This window comes from Taurulus bubalis (genome assembly GCF_910589615.1).
Source record: "Taurulus bubalis genome assembly, chromosome: 11".
In the NCBI taxonomy this organism is placed as follows: Eukaryota; Metazoa; Chordata; class Actinopteri; order Perciformes; family Cottidae; genus Taurulus; species Taurulus bubalis.
In genome coordinates this window covers 27,497,307-27,521,585 of record NC_136599.1, presented here as the reverse complement: position 1 = coordinate 27,521,585, position 24,279 = coordinate 27,497,307, and the positions used below count along the sequence as shown (strand labels likewise).

The following is a 24,279-nucleotide window of genomic DNA, read 5'->3' as shown; positions in this document are numbered from 1 at the left end:
GACACATAACCCCAAGCTGGTCCTGTGCAGGTGGTGTATGACTGGTTAGAGTCCTGATGGACAGGTGGTACCTTCATGGTAGCTCCTCCATCAGGGTGTGAAAGATGCGCTTTGCGTCATCGAAGACTAGAAAAGTGCTGTCCAAGTTTATTTACCATAATCCTCCCTCTAAGGCTACAGGCTCAGTGCTCTCTCCAGAGCTCCAGGACGCAGCCGCCTGTAAGAGATGTGCCTCTGCACAGGAAGCAGCATGTTCTCATCGTATGAAGCAGGTGCTTTTCAAAAGGTTGGGCTGAAACAGATCTGAAATATTCATTCATGCTGCCGAGAGGAATACAAAAACAGATCCCCTGCAGGAACCCAGGGGACAGTAGTACATTATGAAAACAATATGTTCTCAATGACACGCCTACCTAACAACAGTCCTGTTCTCCTGAAGTAGTGCCAGAGTGAGGCCATCAGTGGAAGAGCTGAGACCTCGTGTTCAGCAGGCCATGACAATGATGAGGCCTGGTACCTGAACTCAACCCACGTCAGTCCACGTGGGATCACATCGGGTTTGTCCAGTCACAGCCTTTGACATGAGAGAGAGAGAGAGTGTGTGTGTGTGTGTGTGTGTGTGTGTGTGTGTGTGTGTGTGTGTGTGTGTGTGTGTGTGTGTGTGTGTGTGTGTGTGTGTGAGTGAGATGGACTATGAGTATTTGAGCGTGCTGATCTGGGCAAAGATCTTGAGTGCAGGGCCCAGTTTGATGTTCATGGTCCCCATGAGATGGTCCTCCTTCAGCAGAAGCAGGGCCTGTCCATCGATCTCCTGACAACGGAACTCCTCAGCAATCTCCAGACAACCTGCAGCCACAAAGCACCAACATGTTTTTGAGTTCATAAAAGTATTTGGAGATATATCAGAACTGCTCCTGTAGTTGATTAGTGATTAATAATGATCTCCATAGGATTGGCCAGAGGGCTGTCAGAGCACCCTGGGCTACACTTAAAGACGCCCAGATTGTGTTCCAAAGGAAACCTGGAACTACGATTTCTCTAAGAGTGCTACATTTAGCGCAGAGGGACTCCAGGTTTATCTAGAGCACAACAATAATGGAGAAGTCCTCTGGTTCTGTTGTGGGACGAACGCAACGCTTCCTTAGAGGACAAATCACAGCTCAGAAAAGTTCAAAGCTAAAAACTACTTGATCTGCAAGATCAACTTGAGGTTCTGGAACAGATATTTGTAGTTCCACTAAGATCAATCGATCCATCAGCCTGGTTGCAAATATACTGTTATGCAGGAAATCAACTAAATTCCCAGAAATGTATGAAGCAGGTCCAAAAGCTGCATTTGTATTTGTGATTTTGGGCGATACAAAATCAACTGAATTGAAAGTAGAAACCCCAATGTGTTTCACAGAAAATTCAACTGAGGTCATAGATAAAGCCCCCACACCGTATTGATCATATTAATAACCAGATGTTAAAAAGGCTGTTATATTACGAGATGTTATATTACCAGATGTTAAAAAGGCTCTTATCATATTAATAATTAATAAAGGCTCTTGATTCTGTGATGAGAATTCTTCTATCAAGAACTGTCAGATGTATATAATGTGTAAATCACTATACTCATCCCCAACTGCTGTGATCCACATAAAATGAATAAATACTGAATGAATAATTTGAGAGCACAGTATAAAATGAAGTGCACACACACACACTTTTTTTTTCTTTTTTCCCTTTAGTTTTTTAGTTGACACCCTCCAGGCTTTTTAAATGAATGCTCGTTAAAAGCTAATTAATGCTGGTTAAAAGGTAATTAATGCTGATTAAAAAGTAATTAATGCTGGTTACAACTCAATTAATGCGGGTTAAAAAGTAATTAATGCTGGTTACAAAGTAATTCATGCTGGTTACAAAGTAATTAATGCTGGTTACAACTTAATTAATGCTGGTTAAAAAGTAATTGATGCTGGTAAAAAGGAATTAATGCTGGTTAAAAAATATTTAATGCTGGTTACAAAGTAATGCTGGTTACAACTTAATTAATACTGGTTAAAAAGTAATTGATGCCAGCATGTTTAATGCTGGTTAAAACATATTTAATGCTGGTTACAAAGTAATAAATGCTGGTTACAACTTAATTAATGCTGGTTAAAAAGTATTTAATGCTGGTTACAACTTAATTAATGCTGGTTAAAAAGTATTTAATGCTGGTTACAACTTAATTAATGCTGGTTACAACTTAATTAATGCTGGTTAAAAACTAATTGATGCTGGTTAAAAAGTAATTAATGCTGGTTACAACTTAATTAATGCTGGTTAAAAAGTATTTAATGCTGGTTAAAAAGTATTTAATGCTGGTTACAAAGTATTTAATGCTGGTTACAACTTAATTAATGCTGGTTAAAAAGTATTTAATGCTGGCTACAACTTAATTAATGCTGGTTACAACTTAATTAATGCTGGTTACAACTTAATTAATGCTGGTTAAAAACTAATTGATGCTGGTTAAAAAGTAATTAATGCTGGTTACAAAGTAATTAATGCTGGTTACAACTTAATTAATGCTGGTTACAAAGTATTTAATGCTGGTTACAAAGTAATTAATGCTGGTTAAAAAGTATTTAATGCTGGTTACAAAGTAATTAATGCTGGTTAAAAAGTATTTAATGCTGGTTACAACTCAATTAATGCTGGTTAAAAAGTAATTAATGCTGGTTACAAAGTAATTAATGCTGGTTACAACTTAATTAATGCTGGTTACAACTTAATTAATGCTGGTTAAAAAGTAATTGATGCTGGTAAAAAGGAATTAATGCTGGTTAAAAAATATTTAATGCTGGTTACAACTTAATTAATACTGGTTAAAAAGTAATTGATGCCAGCATGTTTAATGCTGGTTAAAAAATATGTAATGCTGGTTACAACTTAATTAATGCTGGTTACAACTTAATTAATGCTGGTTACAAAGTAATAAATGCTGGTTACAACTTAATTAATGCTGGTTAAAAAGTATTTAATGCTGGTTACAACTTAATTAATGCTGGTTACAACTTAATTAATGCTGGTTAAAAACTAATTGATGCTGGTTAAAAAGTAATTAATGCTGGTTACAACTTAATTAATGCTGGTTAAAAAGTATTTAATGCTGGTTAAAAAGTATTTAATGCTGGTTACAAAGTATTTATTGCTGGTTACAAAGTATTTAATGCTGGTTACAAAGTAATTAATGCTGGTTACAAAGTAATTAATGCTGGTTAAAAAGTATTTAATGCTGGTTACAACTTAATTAATGCTGGTTAAAAAGTATTTATTTAATAAGTATTTTTTTAGTATGATGTACGGCCCACGGAATGAAGCTACCTCGCCCGGACAAGGGAAACCGGGGCACCCTCCCGGAGCCAGACCCGGGAGGGGAGCTCGACGGCGAGCGTCTGGTGGCCGGGCTTTCACCCATGGGGCCCGGTCGGGCTCAGCCCGATAAAAGATCATGGACCAGCAACCCTGTGGACTCACCACCCGCGGGGGGAAGCATCGGGGTCGGGTGCTATGCAGACCGGGCGGCGGGCCAGGCAGGAGACCTGGGCGAGCCGATCGCCGGCAGCATAGACTAGCTCTAGGGACGTGGAACGTCACCTCGCTAGCAGGGAAAGAGCCGGTGCTGGTGCAGGAGGTGGAGCGGTACCAGCTAGATTTAGTTGGGCTCACCTCCACGCACAGCATGGGCTCTGGAACCAAGCTCCTGGAGAAGGGTTGGACTTTGTCCTTTTCTGGAGTTGCCCAGGGTGAGAGGCGCCGGGCGGGAGTGGGGATACTCACGAGCCCCCGGCTGAGCGCCGCTATGTTGGAGTTTTCCCCGGAGAACGAGAAGGTCGCCTCCCTGCGCCTACGGGTTGCAGGGAGTAAAGCTCTGACTGTTGTTTGTGCTTATGCACCGAACAGCAGTTCGGAGTATCCGGCCTTCTTGGAGTCGGTGGGAGGGGTCCTGGAAAGGGCGCCGCCTGCCGACTCCATAGTTCTCCTGGGAGACTTCAACGCTCACGTGGGCAATGACAGAGAAACCTGGCGGGGCGTGATTGGGAGGAACGGCTTGCCCGATCTGAACCCGAACGGTGTTTTGTTGTTGGACTTCTGTGCTAGCCACAGTTTGTCCATAACGAACACCATGTTCGAGCATAAGGTGGCTCATAAGTGTACCTGGTACCAGAACACCTTAGGCCGGAGATCAATGATCGACTTTGTAGTCGTATCATCTGATCTGCGGCCGTATGTCTTGGACACTCGGGTGAAGAGAGGAGCAGAGCTGTCAACTGATCACCACCTGGTGGTGAGTTGGATCAGATGGCGGGGGAGTCGGCTAGAAAGACCTGGCAAGCCCAAACGTGTAGTGAGGGTGAACTGGGAACGTCTGGCGGAGGACCCTGTCCGGGAGGTCTTCAACTCCCACCTCCGGAAGAACTTCTCACAAATCCCGAGGGAGGCTGGGGACATGGAACCCGAGTGGACCATGTTCAAAACCTCTATTGTGGACGCGGCTGCTCGGAGATGTGGCCAGAAGGTCATCGGTGCCTGTCGTGGCGGCAACCCGAGAACCCGGTGGTGGACACCGGGGGTGAGGGAAGCCGTCAAACTGAAGAAGGAGGCCTTTCGGGCCTGGCTGGCCCAGGGGTCTCCTGAAGCAGCTGACGGGTACCGGCAGGCCAGAAGGGCTGCAGCTGCGATGGTCGCGGATGCTAAAACTCGGGCATGGGAGGAGTTCGAGGAGGCCATGGAGAAGGACTTTCGGTTGGCCTCAAGGAAGTTCTGGCAAACCATCCGACGGCTCAGGAAGGGAAAGCAGGGCCTACCCCAGGCTGTTCTCAGCAGGGGGGGGGGAACTGCTGACCCGGACTGGGGACATCGTCGGGCGGTGGAAAGAGCACTTTGAGGAACTCCTAAACCCGGCTAACATGTCCCCCGGAGAGGGGGCAGCGCCGGAAGACTTTGGGGTGGTTTCTCCCATATCCCTGGCAGAGGTCGCTAAGGTAGTCAAAAAGCTCCTTGGTGGCAAGGCGCCGGGGGTGGATGAGATCCGCCCTGAGATGCTGAAAGCGCTGGACATTGTTGGGCTGTCTTCGTTGACATGCCTTTTCAGTGTCGCATGGGGGTCGGGAACAGTGCCCATGGACTGGCAGACCGGGGTGGTGGTTCCCATCTTCAAGAAGGGGGACCGGAGAGTGTGCTCAAACTATCGTGGCATCACACTGCTCAGCCTCCCAGGAAAAGCTTATGCCAGGGTGCTGGAAGGGAGGCTACGACCGCTTGTCGAACCTCAGATTCAAGACGAGCAGTGCGGATTCCGTCCCGGTCGTGGAACAGTGGACCAGCTCTTTACCCTTGCAAGACTACTGGAGGGGTCCTGGGAGTTTGCCCAACCAGTCTACATGTGCTTTGTGGACTTGGAGAAGGCTTTCGACCGGGTCCCTCGGGGGTTTTTGTGGGGGGTGCTGCGGGAGTATGGGGTGCCGGACCCGTTGGCACGGGCTATCCGGTCTTTGTACGCCTGCAGTAGGAGCAGTGTTCGTATCCTCGGTAGTAAGTCAGAAACGTTCCCGGTGGGTGTTGGCCTCCGCCAGGGCTGCCCTTTATCACCGGTCCTGTTCGTGACCTTCATGGACAGGATATCTAGGCGCAGCCAGGGGGCGGAGAGGATCCGGTTCGGGAGTCTCGGGATCGCCTCTCTGCTGTTCGCGGATGATGTGGTCCTGTTTGCCTCCTCGGATTGTGACCTCCAGCATTCACTGGGGCGTTTTGCAGCCGAGTGTGAAGCGGCAGGGATGAGAGTTAGCGCCTCCAAATCTGAGGCCATGGTGCTCTGCCGGAAACCGGTGAATTGCTCCCTCCAGGTGGGGACAAACTGCCTACCCCAAGCGAAGGAGTTCAAGTATCTCGGGGTCTTGTTCACGAGTGAGGGTAAGGTGGAGCGGGAGATCGACAGACGGATCGGTGCGGCTGCAGCAATAAAACAGGCGCTGTACCGGTCTGTCCTGGTGAAGAGGGAGCTGAGCCGGAAGGCGAAGCTCTCCATTTACTGGTCGGTCTATGTTCCAACCCTCACCTATGGTCACGAACTCTGGGTCGTGACCGAAAGAACGAGATCTCGAATACAAGCGGCCGAAATGAGCTTCCTCCGCAGGTTGGCCGGGCTCACCCTTAGAGATAGGGTAAGGAGCTCTAAGGGTGAGCCCCTCCAGGGCCGCCATGACCAATGCTGGTTACAACTTAATTAATGCTGGTTACAACTTAATTAATGCTGGTTAAAAACTAATTGATGCTGGTTAAAAAGTAATTAATGCTGGTTAAAAAGTAGTTAATGCTGGTTAAAAAGTAATTAATGCTGGTTAAAAAGTATTTAATGCTGGTTAAAAAGTATTTAATGCTGGTTACAAAGTAATTAATGCTGGTTAAAAAGTATTTAATGCTGGTTACAACTTAATTAATGCGGGTTAAAAAGTAATTAATGCTGGTTAAAAAGTAATTAATGCTGGTTACAACTTAATTAATGCTGTTACAACTTAATTAATGTTGGTTACAACTTAATTAATGCTGCTTAAAAAGTAATTGATGCTGGTTACAAAGTAATTAATGCTGGTTAAAAAGTAATTGATGCTGGTTAAAAAATATTTAATGCTGGTTAAAAAATATTTAATGCTGGTTACAAAGTAATTAATGCTGGTTAAAAAGTATTTAATGCTGGTTAAAAAATATTTAATGCTGGTTAAAAAGTAATTAATGCTGGTTAAAAAGTAATTAATGCTGGTTAAAAAATATTTAATGCTGGTTAAAAAATATTTAATGCTGGTTACAACGTAATTAATGCTTGTTAAAAAGTTATTAATGCTGGTTACAACTTAATTAATGCTGGTTAAAAAGTATTTAATGCTGGCTACAACGTAATTAATGCTTGTTAAAAAGTTATTAATGCTGGTTAAAACTTAATTAATGCTGGTTAAAAAGGTGAAAATGTTACCGTCTCAGGCAATCGTGATGAAGGCTGGCGCAAACTTGAAAACTTGATTTCAAAGTATTTCCTTTCATGACTGAATATAATTAATGCTGGTTAAAAAATATTTAATGCTGGTTACAACTTAATTAATGCTGGTTAAAAAGTATTTAATGCTGGTTAAAAAGTAATTAATGGTGGTTAAAAAGTATTTAATGCTGGTTACAAAGTATTTAATGCTGGTTACAACTTAATTAATGCTGGTTAAAAAGTATTTAATGCTGGTTACAACTTAATTAATGCGGGTTAAAAAGTAATTAATGCGGGTTAAAAAGTAATTAATGCTGGTTACAACTTAATTAATGCTGGTTACAACTTAATTAATGCTGCTTAAAAAGTAATTGATGCTGGTTACAAAGTAATTAATGCTGGTTAAAAAATATTTAATGATGGTTAAAAAATATTTAATGCTGGTTAAAAAGTATTTAATGCTGGTTACAAAGTAATTAATGCTGGTTAAAAAGTATTTAATGCTGGTTAAAAAGTATTTAATGCTGGTTAAAAAGTAATTAATGCTGGTTAAAAAGTATTTAATGCTGGTTAAAAAGTAATTAATGCTGGTTACAACTTAATTAATGCTGGTTAAAAAGTAATTAATGCTAGTTACAAAGTAATTAATGCTGGTTAAAAAGTAATTGATGCTGGTTAAAAAATATTTAATGCTGGTTAAAAAATATTTAATGCTGGTTACAAAGTAATTAATGCTGGTTAAAAAGTATTTAATGCTGGTTACAACTTAATTAATGCTGGTTAAAAAGTATTTAATGCTGGTTAAAAAGTAATTAATGCTGGTTAAAAAGTATTTAATGCTGGCTACAACGTAATTAATGCTGGTTACAAAGTTATTAATGCTGGTTAAAAAGGTGAAAATGTTGGATTACCGTCTCAGGGAATCGTGATGAAGGCTGGCGCAAACTTGAAAACTTGATTTCAAAGTATTTCCTTTCATGACTGAATATAATTAATGCTGGTTACAACTTAATTAATGCTGGTTAAAAAGTATTTAATGCTGGTTACAAAGTAATTAATGCTGGTTAAAAAGTATTTAATGCTGGTTACAACTTAATTAATGCTGGTTACAACTTAATTAATGCTGGTTACAACTTAATTAATGCTGGTTAAAAAGTATTTAATGCTGGTTACAAAGTAATTAATGCTGGTTAAAAAGTATTTAATGCTGGTTACAAAGTAATTAATGCTGGTTAAAAAGTATTTAATGCTGGTTACAACTTAATTAATGTTGGTTACAACTTAATTAATGCGGGTTAAAAAGTATTTAATGCTGGTTACAAAGTAATTAATGCTGGTTACAAAGTATTTAATGCTGGTTACAACTTAATTAATGTTGGTTACAACTTAATTAATGCTGCTTAAAAAGTAATTGATGCTGCTTAAAAAGTAATTAATGCTGGTTACAAAGTAATTAATGCTGGTTAAAAAATATTTAATGCTGGTTAAAAAATATTTAATGCTGGTTAAAAAATATTTAATGCTGGTTACAAAGTAATTAATGCTGGTTACAACTTAATTAATGCTGGTTAAAAAGTAATTAATGCTGGTTAAAAAGTATTTAATGCTGGTTAAAAAGTAATTAATGCTGGTTAAAAAGTATTTAATGCTGGTTAAAAAGTAATTAATGCTGGTTAAAAAGTATTTAATGCTGGTTACAACGTAATTAATGCTTGTTAAAAAGTTATTAATGCTGGTTACAACTTGATTAATGCTGGTTAAAAAGGTGAAAATGTTGGATTACCGTCTCAGGGAATCGTGATGAAGGCTGGCGCAAACTTGAAAACTTGATTTCAAAGTATTTCCTTTCATGACTGAATATAATCAATGATCAAACTTAGAGTTTAAACCCAACAACTGGCTTCAGATTTGGATTGGTGCATGAAAGTAAATCCAAACTAATCAGAGAGAAGCTCAGACAAAACACTCATCCAGAAATCACTTGTGTGAAATAAGCAAAACGGCTTAAACTTTGGCAAAGAAATGTATTCATTGCTGACAGTAACAAAGTGGAAATGGGTTTTCAGGGCCTTAAAAGACAATGTACGATGCGATAGCAGCGTCCCAGGTTTGAGTCCGGTCCTGGACCTTTGTTGTTGCCCCCCCCCCTCCTCCACCACCTGTACATTGGGCACAACATTTGGATGTAACAAAGAACCCTAAGAGATTTGAGGCATCGCCCACCTGGCAGAGAGGAGATGAACTCGTAGACGTCCTCGATGTTCCACTGGCCAGGGTCGCTGGGCAGGAAGCTGTGGGGCCGGGAGGCCGACTGGGGGGACGGGGGTCTTTCGTAGCCGGACAAGTCGGAACATTGGCTGGACTCTCCCTGTGCAGGGTAGACCGAGTGACCAGTGGACAGAGCAGCAGCAGGCTTCTAACAGAGGGAGTCAGACATGTGTCATTACATCTCCGTCATGATGTAGCGATAAGAGCTAGAATATAGATACAGAAAGGTAAACACAGAGGGCAGTTCTCTTTTGCTGTCAGGAACTTCACTAAATAACATGACAAACAAAGTAAAAAGCTCACTCTTGTCTCACCTTTTTACACTCTAAACTGCCGTTTTTGTGGTTTCCATTCTGTGCCCTTTGTTTCTTCATGTTCTCCAGGGTGGTTTGGCGGTTTGGGAAGAGACCCATTCTCTTTGTGCACCCCACATTGTAGCTGTAAAACAAAAGTTAACACGGTAAGCTGGACCTCAGCCTGAGAATTAAACTAAACTGGGTTATTTTTATGATTGCTATTTTCACGAGCAGTTGGAACACATTTACATTATGTAAAGGTCTGTACCTCTGTCAGTACCCAACCACAGGTCCACAGTCAAATGTTCCCACCTGCTTCCAGACAGCCACCAGCGTACCTGGACCCAGAATGTGTGCTGTGTCCAGTCTACGTGACAACTGCTCTGTCGCACTCACCCCCATCCTGATGAAGTGCTTTGAGAAACTGGTTCTCCAGCACATTAAAAAACAACATCCCAGCCAGCCTGGACCCTCAGCAGTTTACATACAGAGCTAACAGCTCAGCAGAGGATGCTCTCCACTGCTGTTGTGAAGTTTACAGATGACACCAAGTCACAGAGCGGATCACAAACAACAATGAGACTTCATATATAGAGGAAATCAACCTGCTGCTCAACGGCAGTAAAACCAAGCCGAGCTGATTGTTCATTTTAGAAGACAATGGTGAAGGAAATGATGTTCTTTGACTGTCTGTGAAAAATTTAACTAATTCATCAACGTCACAAACAAATGTACAAATTGATATCACTGACAAAGAACCAGGTGAACCTGGAGGAAAAACAAAAAGGAATCTATGCGTTGGACTAAAAATGATCATGGCTAAGCATGTACAACATACAATTGACCTGTGTACATGTCACATACTCATTATTAAGGTGACATACATGCAGAGTATTTGAATTAGTCAAAATTGAAGGTGACAAAAAAGGGCAACCATATTTCCAGTTTTGGCAACCAAAAGCTGATTCCTGGCAGTCGCTTTTAAAATGTAATGTTGAGCCTTACTGTAAATTAACTCATTTACAGCAGCTTCTTCCATCAGAATGTGTTGAAAGCTTTTAATCTCACTCAGCATAAAGCCCTGTAGTGTCCAGACTCATTTCATACTTCATGACCCTTTTCTTTTGCAGCACCAATACCAGGCCTGCTGGGGTTCCAGCGCTGCTCTCCTTTCCCAGTCGGGTTCTTCACTGCAGCATTGCGCTGAACATGATTACACATGTATTTTAGGAGAGAACCTTGCTTTTCTCCATGCTGGCCTTCATTGATCACCATGTTGGCCCTATATTCTTCTTAGTGCTGACACAAACGGCGACCTCAGTGACCTTAGCTGGAGCCCTGCCAGGGTCTCTGTTTGCCATCTCACTTCATCTCAGTAACTCTGGAAGCACTTGTGAATGAAGGAAGTAATCACTAATTACGCTTTCTTCTCAATGATGGAAACATCAATCTTGTAATAGCTTTTTAGAGGTCATTTGTGACAGGGTTCTGATGAGAGAAGTTATTCTGTTGTTGCTATATCAACGTTATTCCTTGCATGTGTAAAGCTCTGTCGCGTGTGTGTGTGTGTGTGTGTGTGTGTGTGTCTTTACATGTGAAGCCTCGTGCATGTGTTTTAACTCGTGAAGTGTGCAGAGATGACCTGGGTGATGTGCTCTTTTTTATAAACGGAAGTCGACTTAAAGTAAGACTGCTGAACAATGGAGAGTGGACTGTTTTGTAGTCCCAACAACTCCAACAGAGTGAGACGTCCTCTCGCTGGATTGTCACGTTACATCCTTTTCAGGAGTCGCATCCTCCTCAACTTTTATTCAGATCATATCAATAACTCAATTTAGATAAATTTAGTCATTTTAAACCAGGCCCTTCAGTATTTCGATCAAGTAGCCTGTAACATAAAATATCTCTGGGTATATATCATCGACATTTAGGGAAATAGAAGCATCCCTTTGGACTCAGTATCTGCAGATATCCAATATTAAAGGACTAGGGTCAGGATTGGGGACAGACTGGGGACACAGTTTCCCCACATGGTGAACTGGGGAACCCACTGCCTTGCCTTACCGTTTGGCGCACACGGTCGAACAGAACCTCTTGGACCTTTTGAAGACGTAGGCAAAGTCCACCTTCCCACACAGCTCACAGGTCAGCATGGGCTCTTTCTGGGCCTTTAGCTCTGAGGGAACACAGCCAGACCACACTCAGACCAACACCAGAGGCACAGGTACCATCACCGGTCCCTCCTACCTCGGAGAGATAAGGACCAAGTGGTGCAGGACACAGCACAGTAGCCTCTCATCGGGGGGTGCAGGCATTGTACAGGACTGTCATGGAGAAGACAGAGCTGAGCCTGAAAGCAGAGCTCTTAGTTTTCCATCCCAGCATGCATCTGTACTCATGATCTCAAGAAGAATGAGATCGCTTATGTGAGATGCCAAAATGAGTGCGAAGTCCAATCGTCTAACAGCAGGTAGAGAGCGGGGTTTGTCCCTCTCTCTTTGCTCTTTTCCCCGTTGTTCACACGACTAATTAGACTAATTCTGTCACTCCTGAATGAAGGATCATTTTGATTGTCATTATGCAACACAGTTCTAGCCCATTTTTAACACAACAAACACAAAATGTAATTTACATCATAAGGAATGTAAACAGCAGCAACCAAAACAATCATCTGGGCAGATAATGTGGTCGACATTTTCACATAAAAAAATTCCACATGAAGAAATCATCAACACCCATGAAGGCGCAGAACCAACGCGATGTATTGATACTGGGAGAAGTGACCCTCTGTGACAACATAATGTTTTATATTTGTTGGAAGAAAAAAAACGTATTTACTCTTTGTCAGTGACCGTTTCACTGTTATATTAATAATCATATGTTCAGTTTATTAATCATATACTGTGTAAAGGCTTGTGACTTCTCATTGAACTTGTTAAACCTACATATGAAACTTTTAATCTGTTTATATATAGCCGCGGTCAGCTGTTAAACTAAACAGCAGACGTAGATACCAAATCCACGGCCCGCCACTGCTTGTGACCATGGGTGCAGAGCAATCTATGCAGAGGCGTCATGTGGGATAAGACCAAGACGTCATAAGGGCCTCTGTGATTGTGTGATTAATGTATTTAAGAGGTTACAACTCACTCGTTCACAGAGCAGTGCAGGATACGCAATTCAAATACCATGTTGTGTTGATCTGTCTCTCTGCTCCTCTTTGCAAAGAATGTCCTGATCAAGGATTTTACCACCAGGGGTCGGGTACATTTTTCTAAAAATATTGTATCACATTTGTACATGGAGAAGACAGATGTCAGCCCCCAGTGTGACCATACGCTGAGAAAGAAGCAGAGAAGCTGTGCCGCTGGTCTGAACTTTACTCTGGATATACAACTTTACCTTTTGCTGAGAGGCCGTCCATCTTTGAGTCTGCAGTGGGTCTCCTCAGGCTCTCGATGGAGAAAGATGGACGTTCCACCTGCAGACAGACAGAACATACTTCATTATAACACTGATGCACAAGACTTAAATTAATCCCAGCACACAATAAGAACACTATGTATAATTATGATTTGTGTTCTTGCTTGAATGGGGTAACTGACTACGGATGGTAAGATAATTATGTATTTCTATGTTTGATAGATGACAGTATAGAAGGCAGGAGGCATGTGGCTGAAGGCGCACAAAGATGTTGTCAATGAATGCTCCTTGTATAGGTGGGCCAGAAACTCTACAGCCGTTTGCGGTTTTGTTAATGCGTGTCTGATTCCAGCTCAGAAGCCGGCCTTTGGACTGCAGGAGCCAGAGTCTAAAGGCGTCTGGATGGAGCTCTCTGATTGGTCCAACACAAACATTGATGCAACTTGGGCTCTGCTTCATTCATACAGTAAAAGCACAATGTGACAGTAGAGTGAATAGCAGGAGGAGAGCTGACCATTTATTGTGATGTTTCATGAGATTAAATGTTAATTTGCTGAATGTTTCACCACGGTGAAGTTTGGAAGCAAAACTTTGAACGACCACTAAACACTGATCTTTGGAGTCGTCCATTCCTTCCATCCGCTCCACAGTTCACCACAGTCAAGACAAAGCATCACAACTGATCTTCCTCATCTTCATTTCAGCTGGAAACACTATTAGGGATGTGCAACTCAAACTTTAAATTCCGTTTGGGTCCCAAGTTCAGTTCCTTTGGTTCCAAAGCTTCTGGAGACATTTGGTAGACAGGGTTATAGACGGGTTTCCAAGGTGGAGGTAGAAACAAACCAAAATGACCGAAAGCTCACGGATAGATTGCCAGTAGAAGTTGATCTTGTGTCTTTAACTGCACAAAAAACACAAAAGCAATGAGTGCTAAAGGTTTGTTAGATTGTGAGCGACGCCTCGGGGATCAGTTTGATGTGTTCAGAGCTTCAGTGAGTGACCTGGTGCCAGCTGTCTGGACTGATGGTCTCACCACGTCTCATGCCTTTACCTTTTCAGGGGAAAAGCAATCCAACAGGTGTGCAGATAAATAATACTTACTGAATCCTGTATTGTTTATGTTATGTTTTGGGACACAGTACTTGTAGGTTGGCATCATTTAATGAGCTGCTGTCTCTCACCGTAAAGTTTCTGGTAAAACGTTTTGAAAAACTGCTTCATACTAACTTTAAACGGTATGTTGAATGGTACGCTGCTTAAGTTCCATCATGAAGGTGTGATCATGGCATCGTAGCAGCGTGTTTTCTGCACACAGCCTGGATGGTTTGTGAATGGGGAACCTCATTGATGACCCCGGAACCATCGGGGCAGAGACTGCAGCGCTGAACAGTTCTCACTGAAAGACTTTCATGAGAGAAACTAAAGTTTATTTTCTGATTGTTTCGATACGCTGTCCTACCAGTGCCTAAATACATAAAGAACCATACATTTAATGCAGATCCTTTTTCAGTCTGCTGCTCCACCTCGGCATGTCTCCTCTGCATGATGGGTCTCCATCCAGGTCTACGGGTCAGTGTGGTCCCGGTCTGTCTTTAATGATCCTATGCTGTGTCTGTGTAGTTGGGACATGACGGACAGGTGCAGGGCTCTGGTACTCACAGGGAAAGGCTCAGCCCCCTCCTGGATAACGAAGCCTTCTATCAGATGGGTGAGGACGGGGGACTGGACTAGGGCCTGGGCCGGTTTGCTCTCTCCATTGTGTTGGCTGCTGTTGCTGTTAGTGTTCCCATTCCCAGAGGTCATGACCTGTCAACACAAACAGCACCAAACTGGTCAAGCCAGAGACCTGGGACCAGGCTCCCACTCGCTACTGGTCAAACACACAAAGAATGCAATGCGGACACGGTTGTGCTTTGGCCAATGTGCTAGTGTTAGTATCAATTTGCTTGACATATAACAGGTGTTATTTTACCATTTTTATATTTGCTAAAAGTGGTTAAATGTCTTTTTGCTGACTTGTCCCTTGCAACAAGTGGTCTTCTTGCACTCCGCCATGGGGACTCTGGTACCGGTTCCGATGCGAGCAGACAGAGGAGTCTCCCTCTGAGTGAAGGACGCAGTCTGGCGGGTCCTTCCCGGTGAAGCGGACTCTCAGACCGGATCCCTGGACGTGTTGTTCACGCTTGTGACTATTGAAGGAGGAAAGGCTGCTTCCACGGTGCCGTCCACACCCCGAGAGGAGGAGCGGCGCGCGGGTTAACTGCCAGCGGCACTGCGGGACCTGACCGCAGTGCATCACGTCACGGTGGCCCCGTGCGTATCGGGAGTCGCTGGTTGAATGTGAGAATAATTAAACTGACCCACTACACAGCACTAGAGTGCACGCCTTCGTGCCTCTTTGTAAAAAAAATTACAAAAAGAACAACTTCAGAGTCATTTGCTTACTTTTCCAGACGGGCCGCCTCCCGTGGGTCCGCTCGGTAACAATGGTCACGTTAGAGGGAAGAGCCTCTTTGTTTAATGGCTCCAGCAACGCGTTCATGCGCGTTCTCTCCCTCCGCGCCGCACGAGGAGCCGGCCGCCGCGGGTCCCGCTGCCGGGGCGCGAGAGCTCACCGAGCCGCGCGCGGGGCAACTTGCACGAGGACCTGCAGAGTTAGTGCGGATTCATGTCCGCAGAGTTTCGGCTTTCTGCTTATTCGAGCAGCAGACACAACAACGCTCTCGTCGCGTGCGCGTGTGCTTCTCTGGAAGGATTTCCGGCAACAACCTTCAGAGTAAAAGCCACGAAACACATATCGAGAACGATATGTGTTTCTTTCTGGCATCAAACTAAGTTCAAGAATGACCTTCATGGTGCACCATGAAGGTCATTCTTGAACTTAGTTTCAAGAATAACTTAGTTTCAAGTATAACCTAACTTAAGAATAACCTAATTTAAGAATAACCTAACTTAAGAATAACCTAACTTAAGTTCAAGAATAAAAAATGTTTTAAAAGTATTGTTTCAAACTAAGTTCAAGAATAACCTTCATGGTGCACCATGAAGGTTATTCTTGAACTTAGTTTGAAACAATGCTCACGTAAAAGATTGAACTGGACAGAATTGGGAGTTGTCATGTGACTGAAAGCTTCAGATATAAAAGGCAGTAAGTGGCTCTGGAGACTTTAAGACGGACCTGGTTTTAGTTTCCCGTCCAGTGTCATACCTTTATTGTGAAGGCATCGGGTGGTCATACCTTTATTGTGAAGGCATCGGGTTGTCATACCTTTATTGTGAAGGCATCGGGTTGACATACCTTTATTGTGAAGGCATCGGGTGGTCATACCTTTATTGTGAAGGCATCGGGTTGTCATACCTTTATTGTGAAGGCATCGGGTTGACATACCTTTATTGTGAAGGTTGTGGTCTGGTCTTATCGCGGCAACGGACTCTGACTAACTCCATTAGCAAAGCTATTTATACTAAACTATAGTAGCAGTCACGAGGCTGTAATGATTAAGTGATTACTCAAACAGAAAATTAATTGACAGCAAATCTGATAATGGATTTGATATTGTATTAATTAAAAGTAAAAGTGTGAATTCTGCTTTAGTTTCATCTTCTCAAATATAAGGACTTTCTGCTCTGACAACCTGTGATGGGCATCTTTCACTTTTCCTACTTTTATGTGACTAAACCGTAAATAAAACCTGTTTTAGATATTTGTAATACAAAATAATCAGTAGTTACAGCCCTCAAAGATACATTTGTTTAATCTGAAATACACAACATTTTAACGTTAATGTGTGTATTAACATATTGTTCTTTTAAAAGACAATTCCCGTATATCATTTGGACAATGACGTAAAGCCTGAAGGTGAAGTAAAGCCATCGGGTCTACCGGGACATGAGAGAGGCGTTAAGTGAGAGGACCACCTGCTAAACGAGAGGCAAAATAATACCTCAATTAGTCACACTGGACAACCCTGAGATGTAGCTGTCAAATGTGAACTATATATATCATGAAACCCATATTCATAGTGTTCACTCTATAAATAATTCTGTATTGTAGCCTATTTACATTTTTTTATGCAAATAAATGTATTTTTTTCACTGTATGTTCAAAACACTCACTATTGAAATGCAATTTAAAGATGAATAAACACACCTTTGACACAGTGTCAACATCTGAATATTAAATAAGATTAAAGTGTACACTTTAAAACTACCATCTGGCACGTTTACAGCCATGTTGATGAATGAACGCTGTTCCTATGATTACTTTTCAAACGTGTATTTTGAAGTATGCAACCGGAAGTGGAGAAGACGCTGCTGCGGACTTGGAACCAGCACTGACATCTAAAGACGGGAGACCTCGTCCTGACTGTCCGGTGAGGCCACCGCCAGACAGCAGGCGGACCGCAGCGCGAGGCTCATGTCATCGCTGGACTTGATGACAAAAGAGTGCGCGGCTTCTGGGACCCGGTCCTCGGCCTCTCTCCAGAGAAGGGTCCTGAAGAAGAGGAGGGTCGCTCCGTGGGCGCAGCGGGATGCGGACAGCGAATGTCAGCTGTGCAGGTAAGACACACATCTGTGCCAGAAAGTTTCAATTCACTGGAATAAACCTGATCCACTGGTCCAGCTGCTGGCTGAGCTTTGATTTGACTAAACGCGCTTTGATGGTTCATACAGACATTCTCATGTCAGGGCCCTTCTGATGGCTTTACGTCACATTCAGAATCAATAACTTCTTTTAAATCACTTCTTAAAACCCATTTTTATAGAATTGCTTTTGAGTGATGTCGTCCTTTTATGTCCTTTTATGATATATAATGCTGTTCTTTTGTTCCCCTGGATTTGTTTGTATATTGTATTTATTTGTCTGTTTTGATTATTGTAGTATGCATTGCGTATGGTCCTTTGTGTTTACCGATATTTAAGTTATGTCTTCTTTGCTTCTATGTACATCACTTTGTGAACTTTGTTTTTAAAGGTTTATAAATTTATTATTATTATTCAGGAGATGCAATTGTCCAAATGATATACAGGAATTGTCTTTTAAAAGAACAATATATTAATATACATATTAATGTTAAAATGTTGTGTATTTCAGATTAAACAAATGTATCATTGAGGGCTGTAACTACTGGTTATTTTTTATTACAAATGTTTTAAAATAGGTTTTATTTACGGTTTAGTCACATAAAAGTAAGAAAAGTGAAAGATGCCGATCACAGGTTGTCAGAGCAGAAAGTCCTTATATTTGCGAAGATGAAACTAAAGCAGAATTCACACTTTACTTTTACTTTTTATTAATACGATATTGAATCCATTATCAGGTTTGCTGTCAATTAATTTTCTGTTGTTTGATTAATCGATTAATCATTACAGCCTCGTAAATAAGAGAAGAAGATGATTAAGAGATCATCATGATTCTTTAAAAAACATGAATTCACACTTTTACTTCATCTATGACAATTAAAAGAAGAACAATTATTTAAAGATAGCAAGCTCTTGTCATTCCTTATGTGTGCTTTTGCAAAAAGAAGGCGATCATTGTCCAACCATTAGTTACAAAGTTGCTCTCTCTAAAGCACAACATATTATCTGTCCATATGTGGACAGGTGTGAACGCATTTAGAATCACCTGCACATCCGTCGTCCGTTTATGCTCCAATGTTTGTAGTCCGTCGCATCGCTTCAAAACTATTTTAGTATGTTCATAACACACACATTTTCCACGTTGGCATTGCGGATATGCATCTGTCTTCTTCCTTTTTTAAACCAACAAAGCAACCCACTCCATGCAGTAGTTTTTATGCAGTTTTGTCTTTCTACATGTTTGGACGACACTTGTTTGAAGCTCACTGAACTCTTAAGCCTCCTTCAAGTAGTTCATTCATTATATTCCTGTTTTTCCAGGTGCTCCATATTTTCCCTGTCTGGCAGTAGTCGCTCTGTTCGTCGGATTTTGACCGCCTGCATCCTCTCTTTCCTGGCCCTGCTCGGCTCTGTATCCATAGACCTCAGCTCCAGCTTTGACCTGCTGCACACAACAGAGGCCGCTTACGATGAGCTCACTTCATGCAGGACGATAGCTATCCTGCAACTCATCAGTAAGCTTCAAAAGATGAGACATTTATTAGCCAAAGACATGGGCAATGAGACATTGGATGAACGTTTTTCAGAGATGGCGTTTCCTTTGTTCGCTCATCTCTGTGGTGAAATGGCGGCTCACGGCAATGGCCATGGGATCCCTTGTACTGGTGAGTTGTCTGGATTTTGCCAAGAGTTGAGGTGGAGCGTTCAAGGATTTCAAAATACTTCTATGGATACAAATGGCACGAGTGAAAATGGTACCTCTGCTTTCTCCCTCGCCATCGGAAGACTTCTTGACATCTGGGGTACAGTCGAAGATACTTTAATCAAAGTCAAACATAATTCGAACTGGAGAGATGTACTGTCTGCAAGAGTCCTGATAGAATTCATAGAGCTCAACCATCAGTTGATGGACTTCCCCCACATAGCAACTCACCGCGACTTCCAGTACAAGTGGACTTATGTATCAAGCTACCTTGGCTTTGCCAGAGTTATGACGGAACCACTGAATGACTGCTGGGTAGAGAACATAGACCTCAAGTTAAACTCAAGCCAGCATGTAAAACATTCTAATGTTTTTGACCCAAGTCTTTGGCTGATCGCTGGAGCAGGGACAGAGCTTCTGTCTGGGTCTCACACTGGAATCCAGGCCTTGACATACACTCAGAAGTGCTTGTTTGATCGTGCGGTGCCGGCTCTCAGATTGGCGTCTCGATCCATGTCTTCGGGCCTCAGTATGAGGGTTTGCCTGCTGTCTATAGCCTGCCTCATCTACCCGGTAGTGATGGTCTCATTTAAGCAGATGACCGAGTGGATACAGAACTACGCCCAGAGCTTGAAGGAGAAGACGGAGGACCTGAAGCGCCAAAGGCAGTTGGCTGAGGATCTGCTGCACCAGATGCTACCCAAGTCAGTCGCCAAACAGCTCCGCCAGCGTCAACATGTTGAGGCAGAGAGCTATGAAAAGGTTGGTGCAATCGCAAAGAGTGAATTTATTTATTGTATTTTATATGGCTCAATTACAGGATATAAACCAGATGGTTGACACTGCTAAAACTCTTTCTACACCTTAGGGTTAAGTGCTACTCACATTATTGCAAATAAGGCAGCTAATTGGAAACATCACTTTTCTCTAACTATTTACCAAAACCAGTTCAAAATAAATTTGAGATGACAAACTGGTAATGTAGTTGAAGAATCATGTTTTGTTGTTTATCTTTAATTTCTAATTTTAATAGTTCTTCAAAAGACAGCAGCGGGGGTTTTCGAGTTAGTCAACTTCCTGTTGCTCAGGAGCTGACTTCCAGACTAAAACCTTGTTGGAAGGACTGAGCTGGTAAAATGTAATCGCTTGGGGTAACAATGCCTTTTAAATATAGCGCGGATCAGCAAAAATAACAGAGCATGAGCAAAGTTTCCCCAAGTTGATTGGGAACAGATTTAAATGGCAGGACTTTGAGCAGAGGTCAGGTAAGCAGCCTAAGGTGGGCAAAGCTTGGATTGAAGGTGAAGCTCAATACTGCTTGGAAACACTTGGGAAGGCAAGGTCATTAGTTTGATCCTTAAAGGTGCCGGGGACATCTTGGCTGGGAGGTGAAAGGAGTATTGCCATTTGTCTTCATGTCATCCGTAAGCTAGGAGGACAGTCTGTTGCCTCCCCACCGCCTGGAGTTTCAGTTAGTTAGCGACCTCCTCCCAGTCCATCCCTGCAGCACTCTATTGTGGACTTCTGGAACACCAAAAGTCGCAGTAACACCACTATCTGTGTAAATTGGACGGATGTTTAACATGTCGCTAGCTTTAGCTTTCTGGGTGTCCATATCCACCAGGACCTCTCTTTGTCCCTCAACACTTCAACATGATGGCTCTCCAGCATACCATCTCAGCCTGGTACCGGAAAGCACTGCAGAGGGTGGTGAAAACCGGCCAGTGCCTCCCTGGTACTCTACTCCTTACCTCATAAACAGCTTCTTCCCCTCAGCTTGTTGAGCGTGCACCACAGTGATCGGGACTATTTGGTGTTGACTTTGGGAGTCGACTCGGGACTTCTTGGTCTGGAGTTAGGACTTAACCTGGGACTTGTTGGTTTGTATTTTGGGAATCGACCTGGGACTCGTTGGTTGGGACTTGTGAATTGGTTTTGGACTTGTTGGTGTTGACCTTGGGACTTGACATGGACCTGTTGCTCTTGACTTGGGACTTATCGGCTCTGACTTGGTACTTTAATCTGGATTTCCTAGCCAAGACTTGAAACTTACTTGTGACTTGGAAAGCAACTTTTCCCTGTGCTGCCTCTTTCGTTCTTCCGTGAATAAAAAGGAGTTGGAAACCCCAAGGTGTTAAAGTGTTAATGGAACTGTTGTGTTGAAGTGATTGTTAAAAAAAGACTACAACAGCTGTCGATAATATAAGAATGTGCTACTTTTAATGTCCATGAGGGAAACTCATCCTGCAACAAGGAAGATCAAAAGAACTGCAATACATATGTAAACCTTATAGGCAAATAGAAACAGACAACCCTGTTGGAGACAGATAGAACAGTAACCTTCCCCTCCATGCTTCTCTCCTTCACTTCTAACCAAACCAATACAGAGCTAATAATGTTGTGAGGGTTGTGGGGTGCTGCTGCAAAGAGCATCTACCACTGCAAGATCTGCAACCACGATGAATGAATGTGTGTGTTTGCTGCCTTTGTTGCTATTGTTGGCGTAATTACCTATAATTGCCCTGTTCCATATTCATCAGCAGATAAAACAAGTTATTTGAGTGAAAATTGCATCTGGCTTATTGAAGAGGCTGGAAGCAGCTGTACCAAAAGCACTCCGCCAGTGTGTGTGTGTGTGTGTGTGGGGGGGGTTGGGGGTGGGGGGGGGCATGGACTTATTTTCAAACAGGTCTGAAAAGAAAATCTGTTCTGTAAAACATGTTTTGAAGAACTATATGGTAGAGACAAAGTGATGAGCAATACTTGAGGCTAGACCTCCATTTATTCTGTTTGGTTAATTGGGATGAATCAAAAATTAAAGATGGTAAATATCAATCATGTTTCGCTTACATGTCCTGAACATTTTTTCACTTGTTCTATTCACACTTTTGTCTCTGATGCTTTTAGTTAGCCTCTTCTTTGTGGACACATTGTCAGATTGAACAATCAGTTTCAAGATCAGTTTCCCACAACAATTGTCTGTTTTATTTAATTAGGCTTAGATGGCAGTATAAATGGGCAATATAATACTTGTATACTTAGACTAGCCCTCATTGATATAAAGGGTGGACAAAAACACTGAATGATATCATTCATGAAGGTAGGATTTCTTGTAGGATTGCTAGGTTAACTGTGTAAGAACAAACTGTATGTTTGCACATGATGAAGTCACCTCTCTCCATTTTCTTCCAGGTGACCATTTTTTTCTCCGACATTGTGGGCTTCACCTCTATCTCTGCATCCTGTGCTCCTCTTCAAGTGGTGGAGATGCTCAACAACCTCTATATGTGCTTTGACACACGCATAGACTCCTACAATGTCTACAAGGTAACAATGGAGTGTCAGATGCAGAATGTTAGGAGAATACAGTTCAATCAGGAGAGACCGGTCCGATAAAGAAGGGAGAATTGTTTATTATTAACAGATGATATGTGATGATAAAGTCTCAGAGTATTTGGCATTTGGACTCTACAGGGAGATTTGGTCAGTTGGCCACAAAGTCGTGGCCAACTGACACAGCAGAAGCGGCACACCGGCACAACTCCAAAGGTCAGTTCAACCTCTGAAAATGTCCACACCTCACCGTCCTCATGCCGAGCTGCCTGCTACCTATTGCATGTTGTCAGCCCAGCTACCAGACTTCTATTGAGAGGTCCTCGCTGCAGGACTCAGACAGACCCGAAGAGGAGGGGATCCTGCTGTATGTGGTCTTCCCCCCGAGACACTCCTGTCACTCAAAGCGGCCATGCCCTCAATTATGCATAAATTGAAGTCTTAATCAAATTTAAACGGGTGAGTTAACATAAAACAATCCCTCCCCCTACAGTGGTCATGAAAAGGAAAGCTATGGTGTTGTATTTTTGTATTAGGCTGTAAACATGTTTATGTATGCTCTACATGTTGCCCTCCGTCCGTGTATAATGGCAGCAGACACCTTACATAACATTGTAGTGTGTTCACTGCTTACACTCTTCTTTTGTCTTCCATTATGTTCTTCTTCTGAGAAACTTGACAAAGTAGCTTGAATACAATGTGCAGACAGCCACTAGTGGTGAGATGGCGACACCAACTGGCAGGTTTAGATATTTACACACATTACCAAATAAAACCAGTTACTTATTAAATCTAAGCAAAAACAATGGGTATGCAACAGTGTTCAGCCTATTTTGATAAATTTATATTATTTCCACAAATTAAACATAAATCTATCTCACATAAAGTTTGGCCATTTTCACATTTGAAGAGCTGCAGTTTTTGGAACTTTGTGTTGGCTCCATTTCTCAGCCTCTGTTGCCACTTAAGGTACACCTATACAAGCCATAAGATACATAAAAGGAATAGGATTCTGCCATAAGACTGAACAATACAGACTCTGACAAACTGAAAAGAGATTGGGTGGGGTAAATATATTACAGTACATTCTCATCCAGAAGGTGAGGAGTAATAATTCTTAGATCAAGTAAGAGATGCATGTGTGGACAAATCTTATATACATTCTTCTTTCCCCCACACACCCTTTTACTACAGAAGAGACTACATGACTACTGAAAGGCAGAAACCCATCTGATCATCTTCGCTGATTGTTGTATATTATGTGAGAAGTTAGGAATGATGCTTAGCCAGACGGCATTTGATAAGGTTGAATTTGCATTCCTCTTCTACAGTCTGAAACAGTTTGGCTTCGGCACATCATCCATACCATGGGTGGGTTAATGGGTGATAAAGGGATACAGAGAGATAGAATTGACCCTCTCCTACTCATGATAACGTAGAAAAATGGACTTCATAATTTATTTTAAACTAATTTCTCCCTACTTGCATTCAGTAAAAAATGATAATTGCTCCTAAATTGCAATACTTTATCTATATGTTACCCATACCTCTCCCTGCACACAACATAATGATGACTTTTCTTTGGACAGGAAAAGGCCCCATTCAGCCAAAGAGAACAAGGATGTACTCTACCAAGCTGGACTGGTATCATTAGCCATTCTCATTAT

General features: G+C 42.3%; 1 protein-coding gene across 1 annotated transcript; it reads right to left on the bottom strand.

Annotated features, from left to right (window-relative positions):
* Positions 1 to 691: 691 nt before the first annotated feature.
* phc2a (polyhomeotic homolog 2a) lies at positions 692 to 15,455 on the bottom strand (the record flags this gene model as incomplete). Its single annotated transcript, XM_079225898.1, has 7 exons — positions 15,439 to 15,455; positions 14,653 to 14,799; positions 12,970 to 13,048; positions 11,632 to 11,743; positions 9,586 to 9,709; positions 9,227 to 9,419; positions 692 to 846 (listed from the first exon to the last, which is right to left on the bottom strand). The coding sequence occupies exons 2-7, from the start codon at positions 14,794 to 14,796 to the stop codon at positions 692 to 694; spliced, it is 807 nt and encodes a 268-aa protein (XP_079082024.1). The 5' UTR covers positions 14,797 to 14,799; positions 15,439 to 15,455.
* Between the last annotated feature and the right edge of the window lie 8,824 nt (positions 15,456 to 24,279).